The sequence below is a fragment of the Gambusia affinis genome, linkage group LG09 (genome assembly GCF_019740435.1).
Source record: "Gambusia affinis linkage group LG09, SWU_Gaff_1.0, whole genome shotgun sequence".
NCBI lineage: Eukaryota > Metazoa > Chordata > Actinopteri > Cyprinodontiformes > Poeciliidae > Gambusia > Gambusia affinis.
The window spans coordinates 716,328-740,643 of NC_057876.1; the positions used below are offsets into that span (position 1 = coordinate 716,328).

Sequence of the window (24,316 nt, forward strand, 5' to 3'; positions counted from 1 at the left end):
GCATTCAGACATCATTACCGCCCCCCCGTTTCCTCCCCTCTAACACAAAGACATCACACGTCCTGTTTCTGTTCAGCCCTCTCTGTGTCATCTGCTTAGAATGGATTTCTGTTCCTTTTTTTTGATGCTTTGAGTATTTAGAAGTAAAAGTTGGAGCATTTTTCTCACTGAGCCCAAACTTCCTGAAACGACCACCGTGTCTGTCTGAAGCCAGAGGCTGTTTAAAGAACAATAAATCAATAACAGTGTATTTTTTTTCATTACCATAAAAAATCACACTTACAGTAACAGACTTTATTGTCAGTTGAAGAGCTTTAACCCTTTAACTGCCATGAGTATGCCGGCGTCCCATTGAGCCATTGACCTGCATGTGACTGTATTTGGGGTGACAGTTAAAGGGTCAAGGGAGGCCGAGGTGGATTGATCTGTTGGAAACGGGTTGAAACTGCTCTCCTTCATTACACCGCTCCCTGCTTTATGAAGGAGGAAACCCTCCATCTTTACACAACCAGCACTCTGCCAATAAAGACTGAGCTTACAGTCCAACATCTCAAATACAAAACAGACCTTGGATTTGTTTTAACATTATTATCAACTTTTTTGAATGTACTCTGATAAAGATGCACCAACCTTTAAAAAGCCTGACCTTAAGGTTCCGATTTGGTCAATATCATTGTTTTTTGTTTGTAAAGTTGCTAAATATAGGATAAGAGTCACTAATTTGGCTACAGTGGAATAACTCTTGTTAACAGCATGCATAACCTGGTGGGAGGTCTGTCTGTCGGTCTGTCTGTCGGTCTGTCTGTCAGTCTGTCTGTCGGTCTGTCTGTCGGTCTGTCTGTCTCATGGCAGAGCAAATGTTGGCAGTGGCTGATTTTCAGACCTTTGCAGGGGTTGATAAGATCTACCAAGATGAAGGAAAACCCGGGCTGATTTATCAGTGCAATAAGACTGATAAATAAGACTGCTTCTGTTTTGGGAGATTGCTCTAGAATCCCCTTATTGACTATTGTACAATAAGGATTGGTCCAGTTCCACTAAGAAGAGAGCTCCAATATTGAGCCAGAAGCTTGTTGAAGGCTACAAATAGAATGCTGCGTATCTGTATCCTGCTGAGGGATCAGTGGATGTATATTCTGACCCTGGGTGGATTAAAGAAAAGAGATAAATAGTAAAAGCTAAACATATACAGGTTTAAATATGTTTAAAACATTTGTTAATATCAGTAACAAATCACTAATATAAGTATGGATATCTTACCTCTAGTTCAGAGTTTGAGTTTCCTGATCTAGACTTCATATTAAATATTCATTATTCTTGCATTACCACTTCAGTTCTCTGAAACATGCTGTATTGTACCTGGCAAAGTCAGTGATAAGAAGCAAAGTTACTAATATATGTAACATTGTTACACTGATGTACACTACACAGCTTTTCTTTTGTATGGCAGCATTTTTTTTCTCTCTCTTTCTAAGGTTAAGAACCACTAAGTGTTTCCTTCTCTTCCTCAGATGAAGGCTACCTCAGATGGAGAAGATGACGAAGACGAGTTTGAAGAGGTTCCAGAGAAAGAAGGATACGAGCCACACATTCCTGAGCATCTCCGAGCCGAATACGGTCAGTTTACCAGTACAAACACACACACTGATCCACACACACGTGCATAAACACTGAGGGGCAGCTACAAAAGGAGATCTGAAGCTGCCTTAATCTGCTCAGATCTTCACACGCTCGGTAAACAAACAGTCAGTCGAGCTTCAAAGAGGCAGCTGACAGAGAGCAGGTAAAGAGTTTAAGAGAGTTTCAGCACAAGTGTCTGAAAACCAGGGACAAAGCTGCTCTTTGGCCTCACAATCACAATGAACCACACAAATAAAGGATCATTTCTTCTAGCCAGAATCTTCATACCATGTTTTAATATTTTAATCACTTTTTGAATATCGTTGCTGCTTTCAAATGTCAAGAGGGGCAATGCACATCACATAACATGCCAGAGTTAAAGGCCAGTGTTCATCTATAGTCAGTCAAGGTACAATCAAGACAAAGATTTGATATTTTTGATGTTTTGTTTCCCTCCAACATATAAGACCAACAATCATACAAATGACCAAAAGAACCGAGGTTAGACAGCAGGACAAAGGAGTAGCTCTAAAAGAGATTTATTTTACAGATGCACTGATGTGAAATTTTGGGCTGAAATCAGTATCCATTATTGATATTGCTGTTATGGCCTGTAACTGATAGATTTTACATTTTGTGTCTATTTCACTACCCTTTTGACACCTGAATAAAAAATGACCACCACTGCTTCTCTGCTTCAGGTCAGCACCCCACAATTCTTTGCTGCATCAATGTCACTGTAACATGACCAAACAGATAATACACGACCAACGTCCTCCCATCAGAAACAAACTCCAGAAACAAACGGCAACAAGATGGGCATAAGTATCAGTTGTTAATATTGGCCCAGGTTTATGGGAACAACACCGATCATAGAATACACCTTCACAGCGACCTGGTCTGTATATGTTCAGCCTCCAGGCAGCACACTGGGTAAGAGGTCATGTGTTCATGTCAATGACCAAGTGCGTGTTTATGTAATTGCTATGTCAGCGCTAGAACAACATGCTGTTTTCTAAGTATGAGGTGATGTTGGAGTGTCTTTACTATTTCTCTTAGAAAGGAGGTGGAAGCTCCAGGCAACAGGAAACACCAAAGCCACTGTGGTGCTGCAGTGTCAGCCATATTGAACCATCATTCACAAGGATTGTATGGAAACTGGCGAGGGTTTTTATATATATATATGTCAGTGTTAATGGCACGGTATTACAGTTATTGCTGGGTCAGCCATGTTATTTTGGCCTGGGGCAGATGACCTTCGACCTCTGGCAAACACTCCTCTCCTTCTCAGCGAATCACTCCTTTCAGGTGGAGGTTTTACTTTACCTGTGATCCCGCCCCTCTCTGCTTCCTTCTCCTTCCATTACTAATCAATTAGAAGCCAGAGTAATTAGATTGTATCTGCTGGGCCCAAAGCAGCTGTGTCTATGTGTCTGTGTCGAGGTGATTAGTAGGGTGAGGTAATGATCTAGAGGGGCCATATCAAATTAACAATGCAACCTCTTTAATGAGCCCCTATTAGCCCTGCACCTAGATTGTACCACCCACTCTCACACTCTCTCTCACATGCCATCCTGCTGCTGTCTCGCTTGAATAACAAGGAATGGACCTTTCTGTTGTTGCCTGTATTTTATTCATTATATCTTTTAGGTCCGTCATCGGTTTTGCTTTTGTCAGTCTTTTATTAAATTAAAAGTATAGTTTGTTCATTAGACTCATGATTGGGCCGATATGTCAGAATCGGTTCTCGTTGTCACAGTTACGTGACGAAAATCTTGTCACAGTCACCCGGGTGAAGATCCCGACTATTTGCAGGGGAAACTATTGTGTGATCAGTCCAAATTTTCTGTGTGTTTGTTTGTGCGGAAAACAGCCTCAACTACTTAAATTCAATAATTACATTTTTCAGCCAGACAACAGGAGAGACAGTTTTGAGGAGGAAAGGTCACAGGCCATGAGGAAGTGCATACAGTTGGACCTCTCAGCTCGGTGGGTCTTATGGACCATGCAGGGTTAGTGCAAAAACAAACAACCGGCAACCACATGACCTCATCTCGACTGTTTGACTTCAGACCAACCATGCTGGTCTCCATGGATCTCGCCAGAAAAAAGATGGACTGACCCCATTGGTTTGGGGATCAGTCTCTGCCTTATGCAAAGGAATTTGAATATCTAGCAGTGATGGTGGGATGAAGTGGGAGATGGACAGATGTTTTGGGGCTTTGGCTGCAGTGTTTTGGTTTCTGCTGCATTCTGGTTTGGTGGCGAAAGAGTTGAGCCAAAAAACAAAGCTGGACGTTGTGCTCTTGGTTTAATAGAAAGAAATACGGGCGTGTTCTTTGATACACATCAGACACTATTGGGGTGTTTTACCATTTAGGTTTCTGTGTCAGTAGCAGTGTTTTTCTTTTCCTTTAGATTTTTGGAACTAAACCGATAAATGTATTCCATTAGGTCAGTTTCAGAAACTTACAGCTGCAATTCTACTTCTTATTATATCAGTGTGTTGATTGCTTTCATCTCTGTCTTTATTACTTTATAAGTATATTTGCAAATGTCATTCTTGTCTCAGTATTCCTCCTTCTTGTTCCTTAGTCTCTCTCTCTCTACCTTCCTTTCTGTTCTGTCTTTCTGGTTATCAGGTCTCTTATCCCTCCCTCTGCTGTCAGGACACTAGCTCTCTTTCTCAAATTAACATTTTAATTACAGGCCCTGCTTAACCCTGGAAGATCAATACTTCTTTTTGCTTTTCCACCAGCTTTTTCTTGAGCTGTGGTAACACCGCTCCCCACTCCCCTGTTTTCCACACTGTTTTCTTCAACAACCTTCTTGCAAACACACATACCCACACACACATACAATACACATTTCCCACATTGATCTGTGCGTCTTAACATCCACAACATCCAGTCCAAGCCGTGCCATTCGGCGCTCTAAAAGGAGCAGATTGAATGTGTATTTTACCCTCTGACAGCGAGAGAATGGGGTTGGGGGGTTAAGGACAAGTGAGGTGGGGATAATAGTCTCTTAACCATTGACATATATGTTGTGTTTGCTATAACTTTCTAGTGTAAACTGTGTAAATATAAACCATGTTCTGTGACAAACACTACGCTATTTTGTAACTTTTATCCTGATTATGAATACATTGGGACATTATGAACATGTATTTTGGGTTTTGCTAATTGGTCACAAGACTGTAACATGTAGGTCAGTAACAGGACAGACAGCCAGACACTCACACAGTGCCCGTATTTTCAGATGTTGATTGGGGAAAACGTCCACGTTTAGGCTAGATCACCATGAAACCACCTTGAGTCAGCTGTAGATGTCAGGCCAGGCCACTAGAAGGCGCTGTGATTTTAGCAGGTGAAAATGTGCATTAACTTTTGACCATAAGCTTCCACCTCATCTGGAAAACAATAACCCGTCTCCGGTGAACCAGGTCCTGCTCAGAGGTTGTGTTAAATTGAACAGGTTACATAACACACAGTACAACACTTTCTGAATATTTCCTTACTATGTCTGCAAATGCTTCTCAAAAACTGGATAGTGAAAACAAACTAGTTGAAGTGAAATATCAACATTTCTGTCTGAGGACATTTCTTCTCAAAACACACCTGCAAACATGTGATGTGTTGTGTGACCATTCACACAACACATCACACAGAGCTCTGTATGAAGAAATTGACCCAGGGCTGGTATGGAGAAGGGGGGGAGGACTCCTCCCTGCCAACAAGATGACACAATGTTGATCACATGACTACGTCAGTGAGAGCTGATTTAGAGACTTCAGATTAAGTATGGGAGAGGCCTAATAGAGGAAGATCTGCTTCCTGTCTCTGGATTTCGAAGTTCCTGACTGAGAGACCAGAAAAACATTCCCAACCTTATTGAGTATCCCCGTCCCTCAGGATTGTGTTTCCTCACAATGTCTTAACACATGACTGTAAATCCATACTTTCTTAAAAGAGTTTTTTGGGTACTTCTGCGATTTTCACGTAATTTTGCATAACTGGGTTAAAGTTTTAGTGCATGAATATGTTGGTGAATCTTCTGGTATGTCTCTAAGAGAAACTGACGTAATGCTGAACCACATACTCTTTGTTTAGGTCTGGATCCCTCTCCTTCCACCTCAGCTGCTGCATTTGCACCCAAAGCTCCCCCAGTCAGAAGACCTCCAGCTCCCCCTCTTCCATCCAGCTCATCTTCCTCCTCCAGGAGGATGATGAGGCTCCTAGAAGACGAGCAGGACCCAACTTCTGCTGCAGCCACACTGCGTGTCCTCAGACAGCAGATCCCGCTTCCAGAACCCAGGTGGTGACTTCCCCTCTGACTCTCCTCCTATAGACATTTCCCTTCATTCTTCTCACTTGTTTCATCTCCATTGTTTAAGCTACAAATTGTGGTTAAACTCCAATCCATTCATCTTGTCTTTAGCAGCAGCAGCAGCTCTACTGGCCCTGGTTCATCTCAGCCCAACTCAGCGCAGAACGCTGCTGAAGCTCCAGTTGTTCCTTTTGGTTTGGATCTGTACTACTGGGGCCAGGAGCAGCCCAACGCTGGCAAGATTCTCAAGTAATACACACATACAGACATACACACACACACACCAACACACACACACATTTACACAATGGGCATGGGTAATTTTGGTAGCAGCCGTCCACATGACTGCACCCCATGCGGTGGTGTTCACACCACCTGAACTTTTTCTACTTCAACTGCAAACTCCAACATGTGAACTGTTAGGAAAATTAAATCCAATGACCATATTTTAGTTTAGTGATGATATCAGTTGTATGAAATCTACATTTTCTCCATTCTACTGCAGTGAAACTCCATCTAACAGGCTGCAAAGCATGAACTTCTGATACTGTTTGAACGACCAACAGATAATGCCGTCCAAACAGACTCTTCAGATGTCCATACTTGGTTTTGGTTATTGTTTTAAGTGTTTCATTTCTCCCCACTCATTGGAGAGTCCAATGCTGTAAAACCTGTGTGTTGTTTCCTGTGGCAGGTCAGCCTCTCAGCACCAGTTCTGGGTTCCTGCAGAGGTGGAGGAGGAGGTGGAGAACCAGGATCTGTTGGCGCAGAGTAAGAGCAGATACATCACCTTCCCGGGGAACTTTGTGCCCGTCAGCCATTTCTGCAGAGCCCCGCTGGGCAACGGCACGCTGTGTCAGCGGCAGGACCGCGTTAAGGTACCAAACCTGACTGGATTCAACTCCGATTCAGTTTCATAAAGCGCTCTGTGATATTCCTGAACTGCTGCTGTCCACACTCAGTGCCCTTTCCACGGCCTGATCGTCCCCCGTGATCAGGAGGGACGGCCCTGCAGAGAGGAGGACCGGCAGAGGGAGGAGCAGGAGGAACGGAGGAAGAGAGAGCAGCAGCCTGGTGAGAGAAAAGATGAACTAAACAGAATCCAGAATTTGACATCGATGGGATTGTTTATTTCTCCAAACATGAAACTTCCTGCTCACCTTCTGATTCTGTCTGACTTTCCTAAACCTTAACAGAACCTTTTCAGGATTTACAGAAGGTTTCTTTTACCCACTTCTTGCTAAAATTCTCTTCACTTTTTCCTAAGAATGAGTGCAGGACAAAGTCCTGATGAGATTCTGTAACCAATAGCAACCGCATATCTCTTCTTTAAGGGCCAGACTCCATCCTGACCCCCACTGCTTCATTCATCAGAGACCACCGCTAAACATCTGAACTCAGCGTGGCTCTGGTGTTGATGTGACCAACACAACCGTAGTGACAAACATTTGACTAATGCTTGTAGTAGAAAGAGAAGCACGTCCCACAGCAGTGTGTGACCACCAAACCAGGAAGAAGGCCCAAGCTGTTTGGGTTTTGTACATTCCTCCCTCACACTTCAATCAATCAATCAATCAAACTTTATTTATATAGCACATTTCAGCAGCAAGGCATTTCAAAGTGCTTTACATCAAATCAAACACAAAAATACAATGCAACATAGAATCAACAATAAAAACACAACATAGTCAGATTCCGTCAATAATTTGCAATTTAATTACGTTTCAAATCCAACTCTAAACAAGTGGGTTTTTAGTTGAGATTTAAAGGAAACTTCACTCATCCAGTCCAATACACACCAAGCTAAAGTCAAAATCACATGAAGCAGTTTCTCACTGGCTGAGGAGTTTTAGCAGGTTGTTCCTGTAGTCCACATGCTCAACATAGCTTTAGAAAAGTGGCACAGCTTAAAGGGAAATAAAAAGTAATATTTAGATTTTTTTACAAAAAGTTCAAAGTGTTGGAAACTTCTTTTCAACCATGATCCATTCTCTGAAGCAACATCAGCTAGAGACAGTGAGGCCTTTATGTCTTTCTATCTCAGTTGAAAAGATGAGGCTTCATCATGTTTTCTCCACATTTTACCCACATTTAATATTCAGCAGCATGTTACCACGTTTTGCTGTTTAGAGTTGAAGTGTGTGTGTCTGTGTGAGAGAGAGAGCTCAGACACACACTTCTTGCAGTGTCCTGCAGTGTCTTGTTAACTGCCAGCTCTTTGTATGTGTGTGTGTGTGTGTGTGCGTGTGTGTGTGTGTGTTTGGCAATGCCACGCAGTCCAGTGAGTTGTGAAATAGCATCTTTTGTTACCAACTACACTATCGATCAGTGAGTCAATCTCGCACATATACCTGCACACGCCGACACACACACACACACACGCACACACACACACACACACACACTAACACAAATCAATCTCACAGTAGGGGGCTGTGGCCTGACAGAAACTGATGGACCATTGGCCTCTGCTCCCTTGGTCACAAATTTATACAGAACACACACACCCACACACACACAGCAGCATTCATAGTGTGATCAACACGCCATCTGCTCAGAATCAAAGCAAAGCTCTGTCATGTTTGACTCAGTTCCCAGATTAACTTCATTTGCAGAAGAAGAGCCACGGTCAGGCCTGTGTGTCCACCAGGTCTGAGAGCTGCTTGTCTCATAAGACAGGAAATCAAACTCCAGGTTTGTTCTGTGCATATTTAAGGTCTCTGAAAGATCCAGTAAACATTTGCACAGAAAATAAAGAATCAATAGTTTTGCTTGGTTCCTTATATCACCATTTCAAGAAGACTGAATGCTGATGCTGGAGCAACACTGTTGGTTTCAGAGCGTAATGTGTGTAATCTACTTAGGTGGTTAATACTTAAATTTAATGTTGTGGAAAGCAAAGCTTTGTTCAAAACTCCACTGATGTTAAAGCTGTTGCACTAAAGCTGTTGAGCTGTTAGATAAATAGAAGAAAACCTCAAGTCTCACTCCAGTAAAGTGAGAGTTGCACGCTGCATAATACCAAGTAAAGTAATGAAACTGTACCACAATTATGCAACACAAAGCATAAAAACAGCTTTTATTTCTGTTTTTATTTCTCTCTGTTGTGGAAAATGGTTCCAACCATCAGTAAACGGTTTGCAGTAGAGTTTATCAAACTGCTGATGTTTATTTTTAACATGACAAATATTTAAGGTACATCAAAAATAATCTTTCTGATGTTTTCTGCACATTTTCTGATAACTATGATAACTTAAGAGATAATGGCACAATTATGTAACACTATCATGACAAACAGTAAAATCAATCTAAATGAGGTCAGAGTTACTTGGGAAAAATAACATGGTGACTATTAATTACTGGAATGTGATATTGGAAAGTCTTCAGTTAGACTAAACAGTCTAATCATAAACTAGTATTTATGATTAGACTAAAACACTAATCATAAACATTCGTTCTTTCGCTCCTGCTAAACACCAACATGGTATTTTATTGTAGAACTGCATTCTGGGTACAGAATAAACGTAATTTGCTGCATTGCATCATGGGTGGAGATTGTGAGGAGACAAAAAGAAACTGAAATATCTTTACCTACTTCAAAATAAGAGCCTGAATATAAACATGTAACTAGTCAAAGAATTCATCACAGCCAAATAAGCAACTAAAACTTCAACACAGATGTCAAACTTTACTTAACTGAAAGTTTACAAACCAGCCGAGGAAATTAGTGCTTTAGAATTTATCCAGAAAAATGAATTTAGAGGATGCCAAGTGCACTTCATGTTTTCAAAGTTGGTTCAAGAGTTGGTTCCTGAATTAGCTCGTTAGTGGATTAGCAGAAGTGTGCCCACCACGGACATTTGAGAAGAACAGTTCAGATGGTGCTGGAGAAGGAACCTCCATAAAACTCTTAGAGTTCTTTATTACTACAGTCCACTTCCACCAGTCTGATACAGCACTGACCTAAACAGCTTGGTTATCATAGATCATAGGTTTAGACCTTTTAGATGTTTCTGAATGTGTCACACTGTGTTTCTCTGTTAGAAACTGTTCTGGGCTCTGCTGCATTTAATTACTGCATATATTTAGTAGAAAGGTGATAGTTGGTGTGTAATCTGGACACATCCTGATTCTTAGGTCTTTAAAGCGTTCAGTCAAACTCAGGGGTCGTTATTGTTGGAGCTGGTGTGTTATAATGTGAATTTTCTCTAACCCTTGTTTCCCAAAGTAAAGTTCAGTAAGGCATATGAAGAACTGGTTGATGTTGCTGTGTTGACAGATGAATCAAAGCAGGCGGTGAAATCCATTAGAGGAAAAACTCCTGGTGACCTCAGAGCAACAACAGGACAAGCTAACAGCCGCAGGCACTGATTAGGGATTAATTTAACAGGAACAAAGGGAAACTGAAACTATTAACTGTCTGACATATGGTGTTATACAATCAGTTAACAGAAATATAGGTGAAAATGATATTTAGATATATAAAGTTAAAATAAGGTCACAGATTAGCATGTTATGGCTAGTTACTGAGAAAGCTAGGCCTAGCATGATCTACTCTGGTTCTCAACAGTGTACACACCTCTGTTAATCATTACCTAAAACCAAACTTATTTGAGGAAACAAATCTGAAAAAAAATAAAGGTTATCCACATGTTTATTTGTGTTGCTATCTGCCATTAGCATAGATTTTCACACTCATAAACTAAACATTTTGAATTAGTTTCAGCATTCAGCCTGGCTGAGTTCAGACTTGCCATCAGGTCCAGTTGAAGCAAAGGTCAGCCGTCCCAGTAAGATTCCCCTTTACCAAAAGCCACAGTTAGCAGAGAGGTTACAAAGAGTCAGAAGATAATCATTCAAGACCAGAAGGTCACAAAAAAACTCCATATTATTACAGATACACAACGAGAAGCAATAGGTGGAAATATTTAGAAATACCTGGAGAAAATATGGGACAGTAGAGACGTTAGAGAAACGTAACAATTGTAATTGTAAGAAGATCTTACAGTTATTTTAAAGCAATGATTAAGTAATTTGGAGTTAACATTGAAAGAGGTGAAACCTAACCTTAGGTGACTTAACACTAGACAAGGATCGTTTCAAGCTAAAGCATAGAATGGATTCTTTTTTGTCCCAACAGTGAAGTTTTATTTTGAGTCAATGTATGACACTGGTCACATTTCAATGAAGAAATACAAAAACCAAGACTATCTTCCAAAGAGTTACTACTGGGACTCCAGGTTTAGCATCCATTATGACTGTCGAGTTTATAACAGTAAAAGAAAAAGATATAAATTATTTTAGGGCTTCTGACAATTACCTATTAAACTATTTCCACTCAGAGTGATTTGCAACTTTGTTATTTTATTGTTTGAAGTCATAAAATAAAGAGAAAAATATTAGCTTGTGGCGCTAATAGTAGTTTGCGCCCCAACAAATCACAAACTTTATTTTTTTTTAACTGCAGCTAGAAAGCACTAAATTCAAATTAAAGGCATCATTTTCAAAACCAAATGAAGGTTAATCAGTGATGACAAACTGAGGTTGAAAACTCAAAAGGATAAATCGGAGCGACTTTGTTGTAATACTAGCCTGGCTGTTGCCTTGCTGGGAAATTCTGCTCGATTCTCATCACCCTTCAGTGATCCGTCTGGGATTTCTCCCATTGAGCTGGATTTCTCCGTTTGAATTTCAACCGACTTGTGAACGATTCTAAAACGATGTGTTTTAGAATTGCAGTCTGTCTATATAGTGATGTAGTTTGGCAATGGAAGAAGTGAATGAAACCATTTAATTGGTTCTAGAAAATTTAGAAAATTCATTACCCTTAAAACAAAATCTTACCTATCTACTTCCTGCGAGACTTAAAATGTTTTCGTCTTCTGCACTCAGTAACAGCGTCCGTACCAAAGAGTCTTGTCTGGTTCCAGTCACCAGCTGAGTCCCAGGAGTTTCTATGATGAAATGTGCTGCTTTGGGTGTTTAACTGAGCAGACGGCTCTGAAACAGGTAGTGATCTGTGGTGTAAAAGCTGTTCAGGGTCATGAGGGAAGGTTTGTTTTACAGGATACCTTTTAAACAAACAGATTTCAGGCTGGGATGTTAACAATCTTGGCTACTGTCTATTCCAACCTTAACTGACAACAGGCACTGAAATGCTCGGCTCCATGAATCCGACCGGCTGACAGAGATGAGAGGAATGGATGCGCCTCTACAGTGGGATGGTCTGGATTTATTCTTCCACACACACACAGACAGGCAGGGCCCCTGTGCTTAGCAGAGCGTAGCTTAGAGATGAACCAACCAAAGACCCCAGATACCTCAGAGGATGAGTGTGTGGGCTGGCCCCTGCCCTAACCCCCGCAGACCCCATCTGGATGGGCTAAAAGGTGTTGACAGAGAAAAGAGCCCTGCTGCAGTTCTGATTGAATTCATAGGCTCACTTTCCATTCTTCATATTTCTTCTCCTTTACCCTCTCATCTCACAGCTGACCTTTTGCTTTTGTTGCTTTTTCTCTTCAACCCGAGCAACAAGAAACAACATACAAAATGAATATTAATGCAGCCCCTCTTTTACTAGCAACTACTCACTTAAACTCAATTACATTCACCCTCGAGTGTGTGTGCGCGTGCACACGCGCGTGTGTGTATGTCAGGGATAGTTGAAGGACCAGTCAGACCCAGGGTCAAACAGCTGATGACTAACCACACCCACACACACGCGCACGCATACACACTCTGAGCTGAGGTCAGTGTTTTGACAGAGCAGTGATCCAGACCTCAATCCCATCACAATCACAGTGTAATTACTTTGAATTACTGCAGGTTTATCTCTAATTCTGCCGCGGTTCATCATTAACGAGAGGCTTCTCTTCGTTTAGATCGTCATTACTCTGCGTTCCAGCCGCTTTTACTTTATCAGCCAGCATTATGGCACTACACTTTTCATTAACACCAGAATAGGATCCAAATTATCCCAGAGGACGTTCGCTTCCCATGCTCTGTGAAACCGAGCAGTCGGAGCTCATTTACCTTATCAGCTGCTATTACTTCATTACACTTCTCTGTCAAATTGCTTTTTGTGTAATTGTTATGAGAAGAAACTAGAGACATACTCAAGTGTTAACCTTTTGATTTTGGCATGTGTTGCATACTTCCATTTCTGAATGGATGGAAAAATCCATTTAAACTGATGATTGATTGGATGTTAAAAAGTCATATATGTTGTCAAATCCGGACTAACTGAAAACTTTGTGATTAAATTATAAATAAAAAACTAAAGATGACTTTGGTGGGAGAAGCTTTCACCAGTGGTGGGCACGTTTTGTTAATCTGCTAATAGCGGAGCTGATTTTTTTTGTTTAGCACTTTAGCATATTTGCTAACTTTGAAAACGCTGAGCGCACTTCACTTCCTCTAGATTATTTTTTTTCCGGTGTCCACCACTGACTTTCATACATCCAGATCATTGAATTCAGATGTACCAATCACTTCCACGGCATGTGTGCAAGATCCAGGATGCTAACTCTCAGCACCTCAGACTCATTTATGATGTAAATCTGATGTAAAAACCCATCTCTTAGAAAGCTGCCTCAAGACATGACAAAAGCTACATAAAATAATGTTTATTAAACTACCAACAAAAAGGAAATTCCAAATATCTTAAGCTAACCTGAGTAGTTTGTAAGTGAAGTAATGAAGGTGCTGAAGATGGATGCATTGGATGCACTAAACAAAGAGGAGGAAAGATGAGCGGTGGAAAGTGTGAATGTTTCAACACCTCCAGTTTGTTTTGTTTCTCTCCCGTCGAGCTTCACTTTGCTCACGCTCTGTTGTGTGGAAATGTGTTGCAGACTGGCGTGATGTGGACTTGATGCGCGACATCGAAGCAGCAACAGGAGAAGACCTGGGCTCCAGTCGGGTGGGAGGGAAAAAACGGAAGGGGAAAAAGAAGAAATACCCCAACCTCAGCGATCTAAAGCAGAGCAGCAACACGTCGCGCTCCAGACTGGAGAGAAAAGTCTTCAACAAGTATGACTCTTCTGCTTTAGCTAAGCCTTCACTGAGCTGAGCTAAGTGGTAGCTATGTGGTCCTGTCAGGAAGTTGTAAAACTCTGCCTTTGTTTTCTTGTCCACCTCCCCTCTCTAGGAGCACCATGCGCAGAGTGGCTCAGGTGTTAAGTAAAGCCGACAGGAGAAAACACGACAAGTTCTCCAACCAGTTTAACTACGCCCTCAACTGACTGTGTTTCTGTCGCTGTGCTCTATACTAAACAGCCTCTTTCACAACGATCAGGGACTGTTGACATCTGGGTAAAGAAACTGAGTCGCAGTTTTTAACGTGATGACGTGTGTGTTTATGTTCCTGCATTTCATGACTGATGGAACATTCATGATATTCATGTTTTTGAAGGGACTCTCACAAGGAAGGTTTGTGGGATAATTTATGTGTATTTACAATGTAGTAACCCAGTGGAGGTAAAAATAAGCATTGATTTAATTGAGTTACATTATTAATATTAATACAAAGATTTTTTTAAGCTGCATGATCTAACATCTCATCAGGAGCTCAGCTTTTTTCTACACTGTGACTATGTTTTGTTAATATTCACAAACATCTTCTCAAAATCAATATCAGTCAAAATTGGAATCTGCAGATCAGGCTTTTTAAGATCAGTGATCAGTCAGAAAACTAGAGTTGTTGCAGCCCTGGTACAATACGTACTGCTCATCTACCTCCACTGATACACACCAAGCTAACAAACATTCACACACTTCCTGTAAAAAAGGACGTTCTGCTGATAACAAGGACATTTCTGTTAAATATACTAAGTCAAGTATTGCATTAATGTTTGTATGATCCTGTGTCTTTGTTCTGTACACAGATTTTTACTTTTTTTCTACTTTTGCTGAATGATTAATGCATGAGTTAGGTTTAATACTACTGTGTGCATTAAAATGGTTTGTACCATAGGGAAAATGTTGTCTTCCTGTCTCTGCTTCAAGTAGGGAGAAATTAGGATCTACACACAACAAGTACGGAGAAAGAAGTAAGACAATGCTAAGCACTGGCATCATAAAATTAAAGTTCAGTAAAACACATGGAATGGTTTAAGGTAGTTCTTCCCTTGCTACATTCACAGTACAAACTACTAAATGACTTTGCTTTCTCTCTGCAGCTGTTTAACTGTTCAGAAGCTACAGAATCAAGTTAACATGCAGGTGAAGGTGAGGTCCTACTTGCTGTCACATGATGATGCTCACTCTGCCATGCTGAGGTCAGGTTGGAACCTTGTTGAGTTAGGAACGTCTTTGCCCACTATAAATCAATATTTTTAAGGTTCTTGTACATATTTTCCCCACATTTACCAATAAGAGTACAGAGCCTTCTAACTGGGTTAGTGGTCTATAATTATAGATATTTGAACTATGAGACCCTCAAATATTTTTCCCCCAGATTTGATGATTTCCAGTATGAGGTTCTGTTAGTCCAGGGGTGGGCACTGCTGGTCCTGGAGGGTCGGTGTCCTGCAGCTCTTAGAGTCTCCCTGGTCCAACAACCTGAATCCAACAGCTGAATCACATCCCAAGTGCAGTCAGGTAGAGTCCTGCTAATGACCTCATGACCTCAGGTTTGTTGAAGTATAGATACATCTAAAAGTTGCAGGAGACCGGCCCTGCAGGACCAGAATTGCCCACTTCTGTGTTAGGGGTAACTCCTCCCACTGCAGCAGTTTGAAACAAGAAGCCACTCAGCAGCTCAGAGTTGGAGCAACACTTCCATCGCAGATATGAAAGTTGTGATTTTCAGCAATGAAACTTTAACTCAGTACTCTGTAACAGCGATTGGACTTTATATCTATGGAGTGAGTACATAAAAATCTAGGCTAATGTGATATAAGCACGCCGTCAGTCAGAATCTGTAGGTAAACATGAAGAAATTTAGAAATGTACTCATTGATAGACTGGACCCACTAACAACCATTTGTGTGTCTTTATTGATCATTAGGCAGTAATAATACAATACAACTGCTTTTTGCAAGAAAACTAGTTCTCTAATGTTCTTCTGTACCATGCAGGTAGTTTATGAAGCTGTCAATAAGAATTCATTTAACCAAGGAACTTTTTTTAATCTAATTTGTTCGTTTGTGCTTAGATGGACCTTTAAAGTGTTGATTTTACTTTGGAGATCATCTGTCTCTCTCTAACAGTACAATCTATTTTTAACTCCAAATTTCTGCTGTGGTTTTATAGGGTTGGGGTTAGGCCAGTGCTTCTCAATTCCAGTCCTCAGGCCCCCCTGCTCTGCATGTTTTAGATGTACCTCTACTCCAGAGCAGCTGATTCAAATGATTGCATGACCATCAAATGCTGCACAAGCCTGTTAATCACCCACATATTCAATCCAGGTGAGTGGCAGGAGGGAAACACCTAAAACATGCAGGGCAGGGGGGTGTGAGGACCGGAATTGAGAAACACTGGGTTAGACCAAACTCTCCGTGTGGTTGTGTGTTCTGTTTGATTTGGGCTTTGCTTCCAAAGTTTGTATAGGTCTTTATTTTTATTTTTGAAAACTTTTTAGAATATTCCAACCCCAAATCTGACATTGTTATTTGTGCCAAATAAGGGACTGTTTCAGATTTGGGGGCTTGTCCGGGATGTTGGGTACCATATTAAACTGATTTTGGTTTTAAATGGGAAACAGAACAGCTCAACTTCTGTCTTCATCTGTTCTCATCGCTGGTGAAATATATGCACAGAAGTAAAAAAGATTTTTCAAGTTAAATTTGGCAGCATATGGTCAATTACTATCTTAAGTTCATAAAGATGGAGCAGAATTTACCCCCTTTTTTAATAAAGACAGCTTTCTAACTTACTCTTTTAGAAACTCCTGCTAAGATACACTGATCTATATATTTTTAAAGCTCTTTTTATTTATTCTGCAAAGTGTTTGAGCTCAACAGCCTCATCCTATTTGTGCCCTCTCTCATCTTTAAACAGAAGGACAATAATAGGGAAAAGAAGTGAGGTTGTGAAATGGAATTATGGTTTTTCCACATCCCTCTGTAGGGAAAAAAAAACAGAAGAAATCCAAAAGCCTCCATCTCTGCATTTAATTATTCATCTTTTTAATATCAAAGGACAGTATCATGTTGGGCTGAGGATTCGGTACATCCAGGAATTTCATGGCAACTGGAACAAATTCAATAAATAAGGGAAATGAAAATGATCACAGCTGGAATTACACAGTACTGACGATAGATCAAGCCATTCCTTATGTCTTAAATAAACATTCAGTATTTGTACAGACGTGAAATCAAACAGAGAGAAATAACTCAATTCTTGGTCTATCACGCAGATCCAGACAGCATTCAGAGGAAGCTACAACAGATTTATGTACAAGTTCTGGTTCATATTCACAATCTATCAAAATAATCCACTGATTTAAAGCCTTCAGGTATTGGTAGTAAAAAGGTTTGCTGCTCTGCAGTTCACTGTGTGGCTCTACAGGTGTGTGCTGTAGAAGGCAGGCGCCGCGTAGCTCTGAGTTCCCAGCATGAACGGAGACAGGACATGGCTGGCAGTGAGGAAAGGCAGCTGCACCAGGCTCCCTGTGGGGGGGTGGTGGTGTCCGGCATAGCCAGCGTGCATGGCCAGGTGGCCGCTGACCGGAGGAGACGGGCTCAGAGGACTCAGGCTGCCGAGGCCTCCCCCTGCTACCCCGCCTGCCCCCCCTGCTCCTCCAGCTCCCCCTGCCGTGGGGGCCGAGGTATCGGCTCCAGGGTTCTGCTTCTTCCACTTGGTCCGGCGGTTCTGGAACCAGATCTTGACCTGGGTCTCGGTGAGGGACAGGGACAGGGCCAAGTTGAGGCGCTCACACACCGACAGGTAGCGTGTGGACTTGAATTTGTTTTCCAGCGCCACCAGCTGCTCGTAGGTGAAGGCAGTCCGGGCCCTGCGGGGCTTCCCTGACTTGGAGTCCGAGCCGGAGCGTTTCCTCTTGGGCTTGGTGCCCTGCCCTGCGTTGGTCTGACCGCCACTGATCTGAGCCGGGGGGCCTCCACCGGGACTCTTTGTGTCTCTGCTGGGGTCAGAGTGGCCGTGCTGGCCCAGCTCTCTGTCTCCGTTGCTAGCCAAAGCGGAGCTGCTCTCCTCGCTGCTGTAGGTCCCATCCGGACCCTCAGAGTCTGGAGTCCCAGAGCGGTGGTAGTCCTCCTCATCTGGACTTCGGTATACAAAACTGTCCTCTGAAAGATGAACACAACAGCGACAGTTTAGGTGTAGGAAGCTTGAAGCTGTGGTTGAACCAATCAACCAGTTCTCCACAAACAGATGTAGCTAACTCTTCAGGCAGGAATACAAGTCAAAATCAGGTCTGCTGTCCTGCTCATGGTTTGGTTGAAATCACATCCAGCAAACTGGATATGAAATCATCAAATACATGTCAATCTGGAATAACTCAGATTAGCCGGATGAAGGGAAGAAAATAAAGCTACTGATTTCTGTTTCTGCCTTTTCTCAACTGTTAACTGAGCTACAATTGTAGCTTTGAGTTTCTCAGAACTAGTCAGGTGCTTCTTGTCCAAACGTCTTGATTATTGAGTATGTATAGATAGATCTATGTGAAAAACTGAAAATACTGAAAAACCCATTTATTTCAGGAACTTAATCACAAAGTGAAACACATTCTATATATTAATTAAGCACAAATGGATGTTTGAATTATTTCTGTTAATTATGATTATTTTTCACTTAGAGCTAAAATAAACCACATGACATTTAAAATGTATATTGATATTACATCAGATCAATATAAAAACTACTTTTTCTTTTTCACAGAAATGTGTGCTGGGCTTCATTCAGACTCTGTTTACTGCCTCAGACGGTGATTTTAATCTGACAAACGAGACTCATTGGAACACATATTCTAATTTACTGAATATGACTGTATATACTATACAGTATTTCCCCCCAATAGTTGGTTGAGGTATCTCTAACAGCAGTTGTTGTTTCAACACTTTAGCTCAAACTTGATGACAGAAACCTCAATGAGGTCCTAGTTAAAGTTTGCTGTGAGCCAGCAGATAGAACCAGAATCTGCTGGGGTTTTGGCCTAAATGCTACATGCTGTGTGTGGCACACCGCCCCCATGACGAAGCATGCTGGTGGCAGTATGATGCTGTGGGGATGTTTTCTCTTCAGCTGGTCAGAGTTGACTGGAACACAGATGGAGTCAAATCATGAAAATCCTGGAGGAGAAGCTGTTAGTGGCTCCAGCTGACAGCAGGACAACCAGCCTGAACAGCTGCACAGGTATTATGGGATGGCTTAGATTAAAGCAGATCTCTGTGTTAGAGTCAAAATCATTCACAGGCAATCCCAATAAACTACTAGACTGAGGTTTGTTGGTTGAAAATATTTAAAGGAGTGTGAATACTTTTGCCACGCTCTGTAGTTAAACATCACAGTTCAGATATGATGAACTGAGTTATGGCTGCAGAGGTACAGCCTTCAGCTACAGATTCAAATTCTTCCATTTATTTAATTAATATTTACAGCTAGATACAGGTCTGAGTCAGGCTTTGGTCAAAGATGACAAAACAATGTGAAAGGAGCATCAATACTGAAAAATCTTTTTCATTCATGTGTTTGTAAAAAATAAAAATAAAAAAAAGAATGTCACATTTTCAATAATCAAAAGAGAAACAATATTGCAATGAAATCAGTCAAATCTATATTCTAATTTCTGCTTTTTGCATGTTTTTGATACTAACTTTGCTGTCACCCATCAGCTCCCTGCACAGATTATCTGTCAGATCAAAGTCAAGAATATCTCTGAACCACTAAAATATGAATAATACTCCAGTCAGAAGAAACATGTTGGTCAATATTAAAAGACAACTCTAAACCTGAATCAGTCCAGGGTATGAAGAATTATGGGCCTAATCATTTATTTATTCATTATTAATTTTCACCTGTCAAGAAAAAATATGGTTAAAGGAGAAATTAAAATATGTGTCCCAATGAGTCGTTTGTCAGATTAAAAAACATCCCATGATATTTGGAAAATTTTCATTGGAATTATGCCCAGAAAATAAAGAATTGTAGTAAAACGTAAACAGAAATGAAATGGGGCTTTCAGGTTGGTGTGAGGCTCTGGCCTCCAGGAGTTAGCTTCTGTTCATTTATCTCTTACATACTGCAATATATAACAGAAATATAGAAAATATGATGGAAATCACAATTGCAGCCACTTTAAAAATTAAACTGACATTTAAAGAAAAATAATTAAAAAGCAATAAAAGCTGCTGGGCTTCCACGGTGCCCAGGTCTGACCGGCAGCAGGCCTGACCAGACCGGCAGTGAAACCACAACACAAATATCAATGAAAATGTGTTGAATATAAAAAATAAAAAAATTATACATATTTTGACTGAATTTCTTTTAAATATTTTATGGGAAAAAAATGCTTTGAATGCTGAGAATGGAAACAGATTTACAGGCTCTGAAAAGCATTTAAGATATTATTATTATTATTATCATTATTATTATTGTTATTATTATTATTATTATTATTATTATTATTATTATTATTATGCACAGATTTGAATCAGTTATGCTATAAAATAATACTTTAATTTAGAGTAACCAATTCATTGAGCACGTGACAATGAATGAACAGAAATGCTTTTTAGTTTAAAATGTCCCCTTGCTCTGATTAGTTAATATTTAATCTATAAAACCAACAAAGGTTATATGAATATTTGTTATTACGGGGTTTAATTATTATATAATAACTAAAATGTTAGCTTTAGTTTTTATACTGGAATCTGATTTATAAAAAAATGAGGATTTATTTATCAATCTCCAACACTCTGCAACTCTTATTAAAAACATATGTTGCATCTATGATATCTAGAGTAATTATTGTCGAATTATTGACTGATTGTTTCTGCAACAGCTCAAATTAGATGAGAGGTACTCGTTATTTATTTAGTAAAATACCTCGTGAATTGTTTTTTATTTAGTCTCCTCTAAATATGAATAAACAATATTATTATTATCATCATAATTAATTATTATGTTCGTCTTGTTGAAAAACGATTCCAAAGTGATTAAGATCTCTAGGATTTATTGGTTTGACTGATTTGTCTAAGTGATTGTAAGACGCAGCAACATGTCTGTTAAACATGGTGAGAAAAAACTCGGAAAATATGTTCATGTTAAAAAGAAAAAAAGAAAAGAATGCGATCTGACTGCAGTTTGGATGAGTTCTATTAGTTCCCTCAGTCTGCTGTTGGAAACAGATATTCATCAATCAATAACACACACCTCCGATCGGATCAAAACATACACACACACACACACACACACGCACACACTGCAGCCTGTCAACTTTATCTTCTCTAGTTTAAACTGAGCTCTAAATAGAAGCCAAATTGATTTTTCCCCCTTTGAAAACGAATTATTAAGTCTTCAACTAGAAACATATTCCATTTTCATTCCTGGTGGATCTGGGTGCATGTTTCAGCTTTAAAATCTATTTATTTCTCAGTGATTAGACGGATCCCATCACAGGCAGCGGACACGTCCTGGAACAATGATTCAGCTGTCGTCTAGGATTCATAATTCTGTCCTTTGAGATGAAAATCCTGCTTTATTTTTCAGTTGAGGTTTAGCCGCGTGAAGGGGAAACTTAATAATAGTCTACTTCCCCAAAACGACTGTAGTAGTGATAAGCATAATAATAATAATAAATAAGCATTTTAGAAAGCGATCCAACGGAAAAATATTCACCACTCAATAACTAGTAATTAACAATAAAAACGAATCAGCACTCTGATTAAAAATAGTTTAGTAAAAGCCTCTTTAGTTTGTTTTAAAATATAACCCCCAGGAAGAAAAAAAAAACTAAATAGCTGAATAAAATAGCTGGGAATGAATCCCACTCACTGCTCTGGTATTCCTCCGCGACGTAGCAACTCTTGCTGGGCTCCAGGCTGCTGAGCTCGCGCTCCCCGGGCCCTGCTCTCCGGTTCTCCGCATCGTAAGCGATCAGCTCGCGCTCCCCGTGGTGGCTCACGTGCTGCGGCGGCGACGTGTGTCGCCGGTTGCTCGTGAACTTATTGGGGTCCAGGATGTCCAGGACGGAGAAGGAGGTGGTACGGTGGCCGGTGGGGCCCTGGCAAAGAAGAAAAGTCAGAGTTAGCAGGTAGTTTTTCTGTCCTCTTCTTTTCTGTTCCTGTTCTTTTCTTTTCCTACGTTTTCTTTTAGTTTCTTTCATTTACGTGAGTCTTCGTTGGGGTTTTATTTATCTTCTGACATAAAAAAAAACACCTAACATTCAGTTAATTGTATTTCCTTCTTAATGATATTATTATTATTATTATTATTATTATTATTATTATTATTATTATTATTATTATTATTATTATTATTATTATTGTTATTATAGGACATTAAATCGTAATATTTTTCTAAATAAATGTCTCATGCCTCTGATCTGATTTGAATAACAGTAATTCTGCGTGAACTGTTTCTATATGAAAATTACAACAACCTAAATTTACTGGATCTTGTCTCATTGGGCGACCAAAGAAAGAAAACAACAACAACAACAAATCAATCTAATTTTATGACCCTCTGCATGTCTAGAGTGGTACAAAATAGAGTGGGCCATAAAGGCAAAACGTTATTCTTAATCTTCCGGCGGAAACAGGAGCTGAATGTTTGGATGATGTTTACAGTATTCGTCCATTCTCCTTTCGGTGTGACCCTGATTGTGCGCAGCGTGTTTACTGTTGATTTGCACATCCTGATTTATGTGGAGCTCAGAAGGTGTCCGTGCATGTAGGCTGCTGAGCTGATAAGAGTCCCCACCACGGCTACAGATAAGGATCATTCATTTATTAATGAAGCCAGCCTGGAGCATATCCAGTAATCCCACATTAATACCATCAACATTTTCGGCTGAAATAATATGAGCGAGTGGGAAAAGAGTCATTGACATGATGACTGCAGCATGATCACAGCAGGGATTAAACAGAATAATCTATTGATGAGTTTATGGCAAACCTGGACATAATGTAGCCGATGAAGAGGGAAAAAAAACAAACAAACTTAATTTTAAATATTGGAGGTTTAAGAAAGACGTTAACATTTTTAGATTTTTTTTTTTTTACATTTCTGAAAACTTCCGAGCAAAAATAGCAATATTTTTTATTTTGTCTCGATTAGTGTGAGCAAAAATTTTGTTATGGCTGTAATAAAAACAAGAATAATTCAGATATCTTGTAAAATTTCACAGTTTTCTGTCAGTTTGGCCATTTAAATCAATTTCACTTAAATTTATTGTGTGTGCATGCGCGCTTTGGTTGTTTTGCAGATGTTGTCATGTTGATTAGCAACTTTTTTAAAAAGCACAGTGAAAGCAAACATACCCAAACTATGAGAAATCTTTCAACTTATCGAAAACAAAACAAACATGAATGCATGTAAATAATTTAAGGACGTTATCACGTTTTTTTGGGTAGGAAAAATCAATCCCCACTTTTCTGGCTGTGCACTTCATGTTTCTGTCTCCTCTGTCATGTCACTAATCTGGCTCATTTTAAGCTTTCCTAAATAATAATAATAATAATAATAATAATAATAATAATAATAATAATAATAATAATAATAATAATAAATTGCGATGGGGTTAATTCTCTCCGCAGAGACCCTCCATGAAGTTCGGCCCCCTCCTCTCACCTGTTGTGGCGGAGCTAACACCGGCGGGGGCTCCGTGTGGTTTTCTACGGCCTGAGGATCTCTGCTTCCGGTCACTGAGAAGAGCCGCTTTTCCGCGGTGGCGCCTGCGTCCAACATCTCCCCGCTCTCTGGGCCCACCATCGTCTGAACCCCGTCCCCGCTCCCCGGTCTGTCCCGACTCATTGCGGGCTGGAGCGTGTCCAGCCCGGGCCCTCCTGCTGTGGCTCTGTCCCGTCCCATCACCGCCTGGATCCCGTCCGATCCAAGCCCGGATGCCGCGCCTCTGTCTCGGTTCATCACTTTACTCCGTCCTTCCCATAGACTTTATGGAATTTGGGAATCCGGAATTAAATGTGAAGAAGAGAAATAAATGAAAAAGATAAAAAAAAAAATAATAATAAAACTAAATAAAAAGAGAAGGCAAAAAATTGAGTCCAGTTTGATTTAAAACGGTTATATGATATTCATTTCAGAGGAGAAACTTCACACGACAGGCCAGCTCATGAGTCCCGTTCACGTCCAGTCTGAAGTGGAGTTTTCTGCTCTTGGAGGTTTTCCATGGACACTCCGGGAGTGTGGACAGGTGAGGAGCTTTAAGCCTGACTGGAAGCTTCTT

General features: G+C 40.4%; 2 protein-coding genes across 5 annotated transcripts in view; one reads left to right on the plus strand and one right to left on the minus strand.

Moving 5' to 3' along the window:
* Positions 1-14,929, plus strand: part of uvssa (UV-stimulated scaffold protein A) — a 31,050-nt gene extending 16,121 nt beyond the window's left edge. The window contains exons 9-15 of one of the 4 annotated variants that reach the window (XM_044127226.1): positions 1,512-1,617; positions 5,733-5,940; positions 6,061-6,198; positions 6,644-6,827; positions 6,912-7,023; positions 13,803-13,980; positions 14,099-14,929. In XM_044127226.1, the coding sequence (XP_043983161.1) occupies positions 1,512-1,617; positions 5,733-5,940; positions 6,061-6,198; positions 6,644-6,827; positions 6,912-7,023; positions 13,803-13,980; positions 14,099-14,192 (1,020 nt within the window). In that variant the 3' untranslated portion in view covers positions 14,193-14,929. The remainder of the gene's footprint in view (positions 1-1,511; positions 1,618-5,732; positions 5,941-6,060; positions 6,199-6,643; positions 6,828-6,911; positions 7,024-13,802; positions 13,981-14,098) is intronic. The other 3 variants (XM_044127228.1, XM_044127227.1, XM_044127229.1) reach the window with 3 other exon arrangements.
* A 2,468-nt stretch (positions 14,930-17,397) lies between these two features.
* nkx1.2lb (NK1 transcription factor related 2-like,b) lies at positions 17,398-23,997 on the minus strand. Its single transcript, XM_044126872.1, has 3 exons — positions 23,701-23,997; positions 21,904-22,132; positions 17,398-18,197 (listed from the first exon to the last, which is right to left on the minus strand). Exons 1-3 carry the CDS (start codon positions 23,995-23,997, stop codon positions 17,455-17,457), a joined length of 1,269 nt encoding a protein of 422 aa, XP_043982807.1. The 3' UTR covers positions 17,398-17,454.
* Between the last annotated feature and the right edge of the window lie 319 nt (positions 23,998-24,316).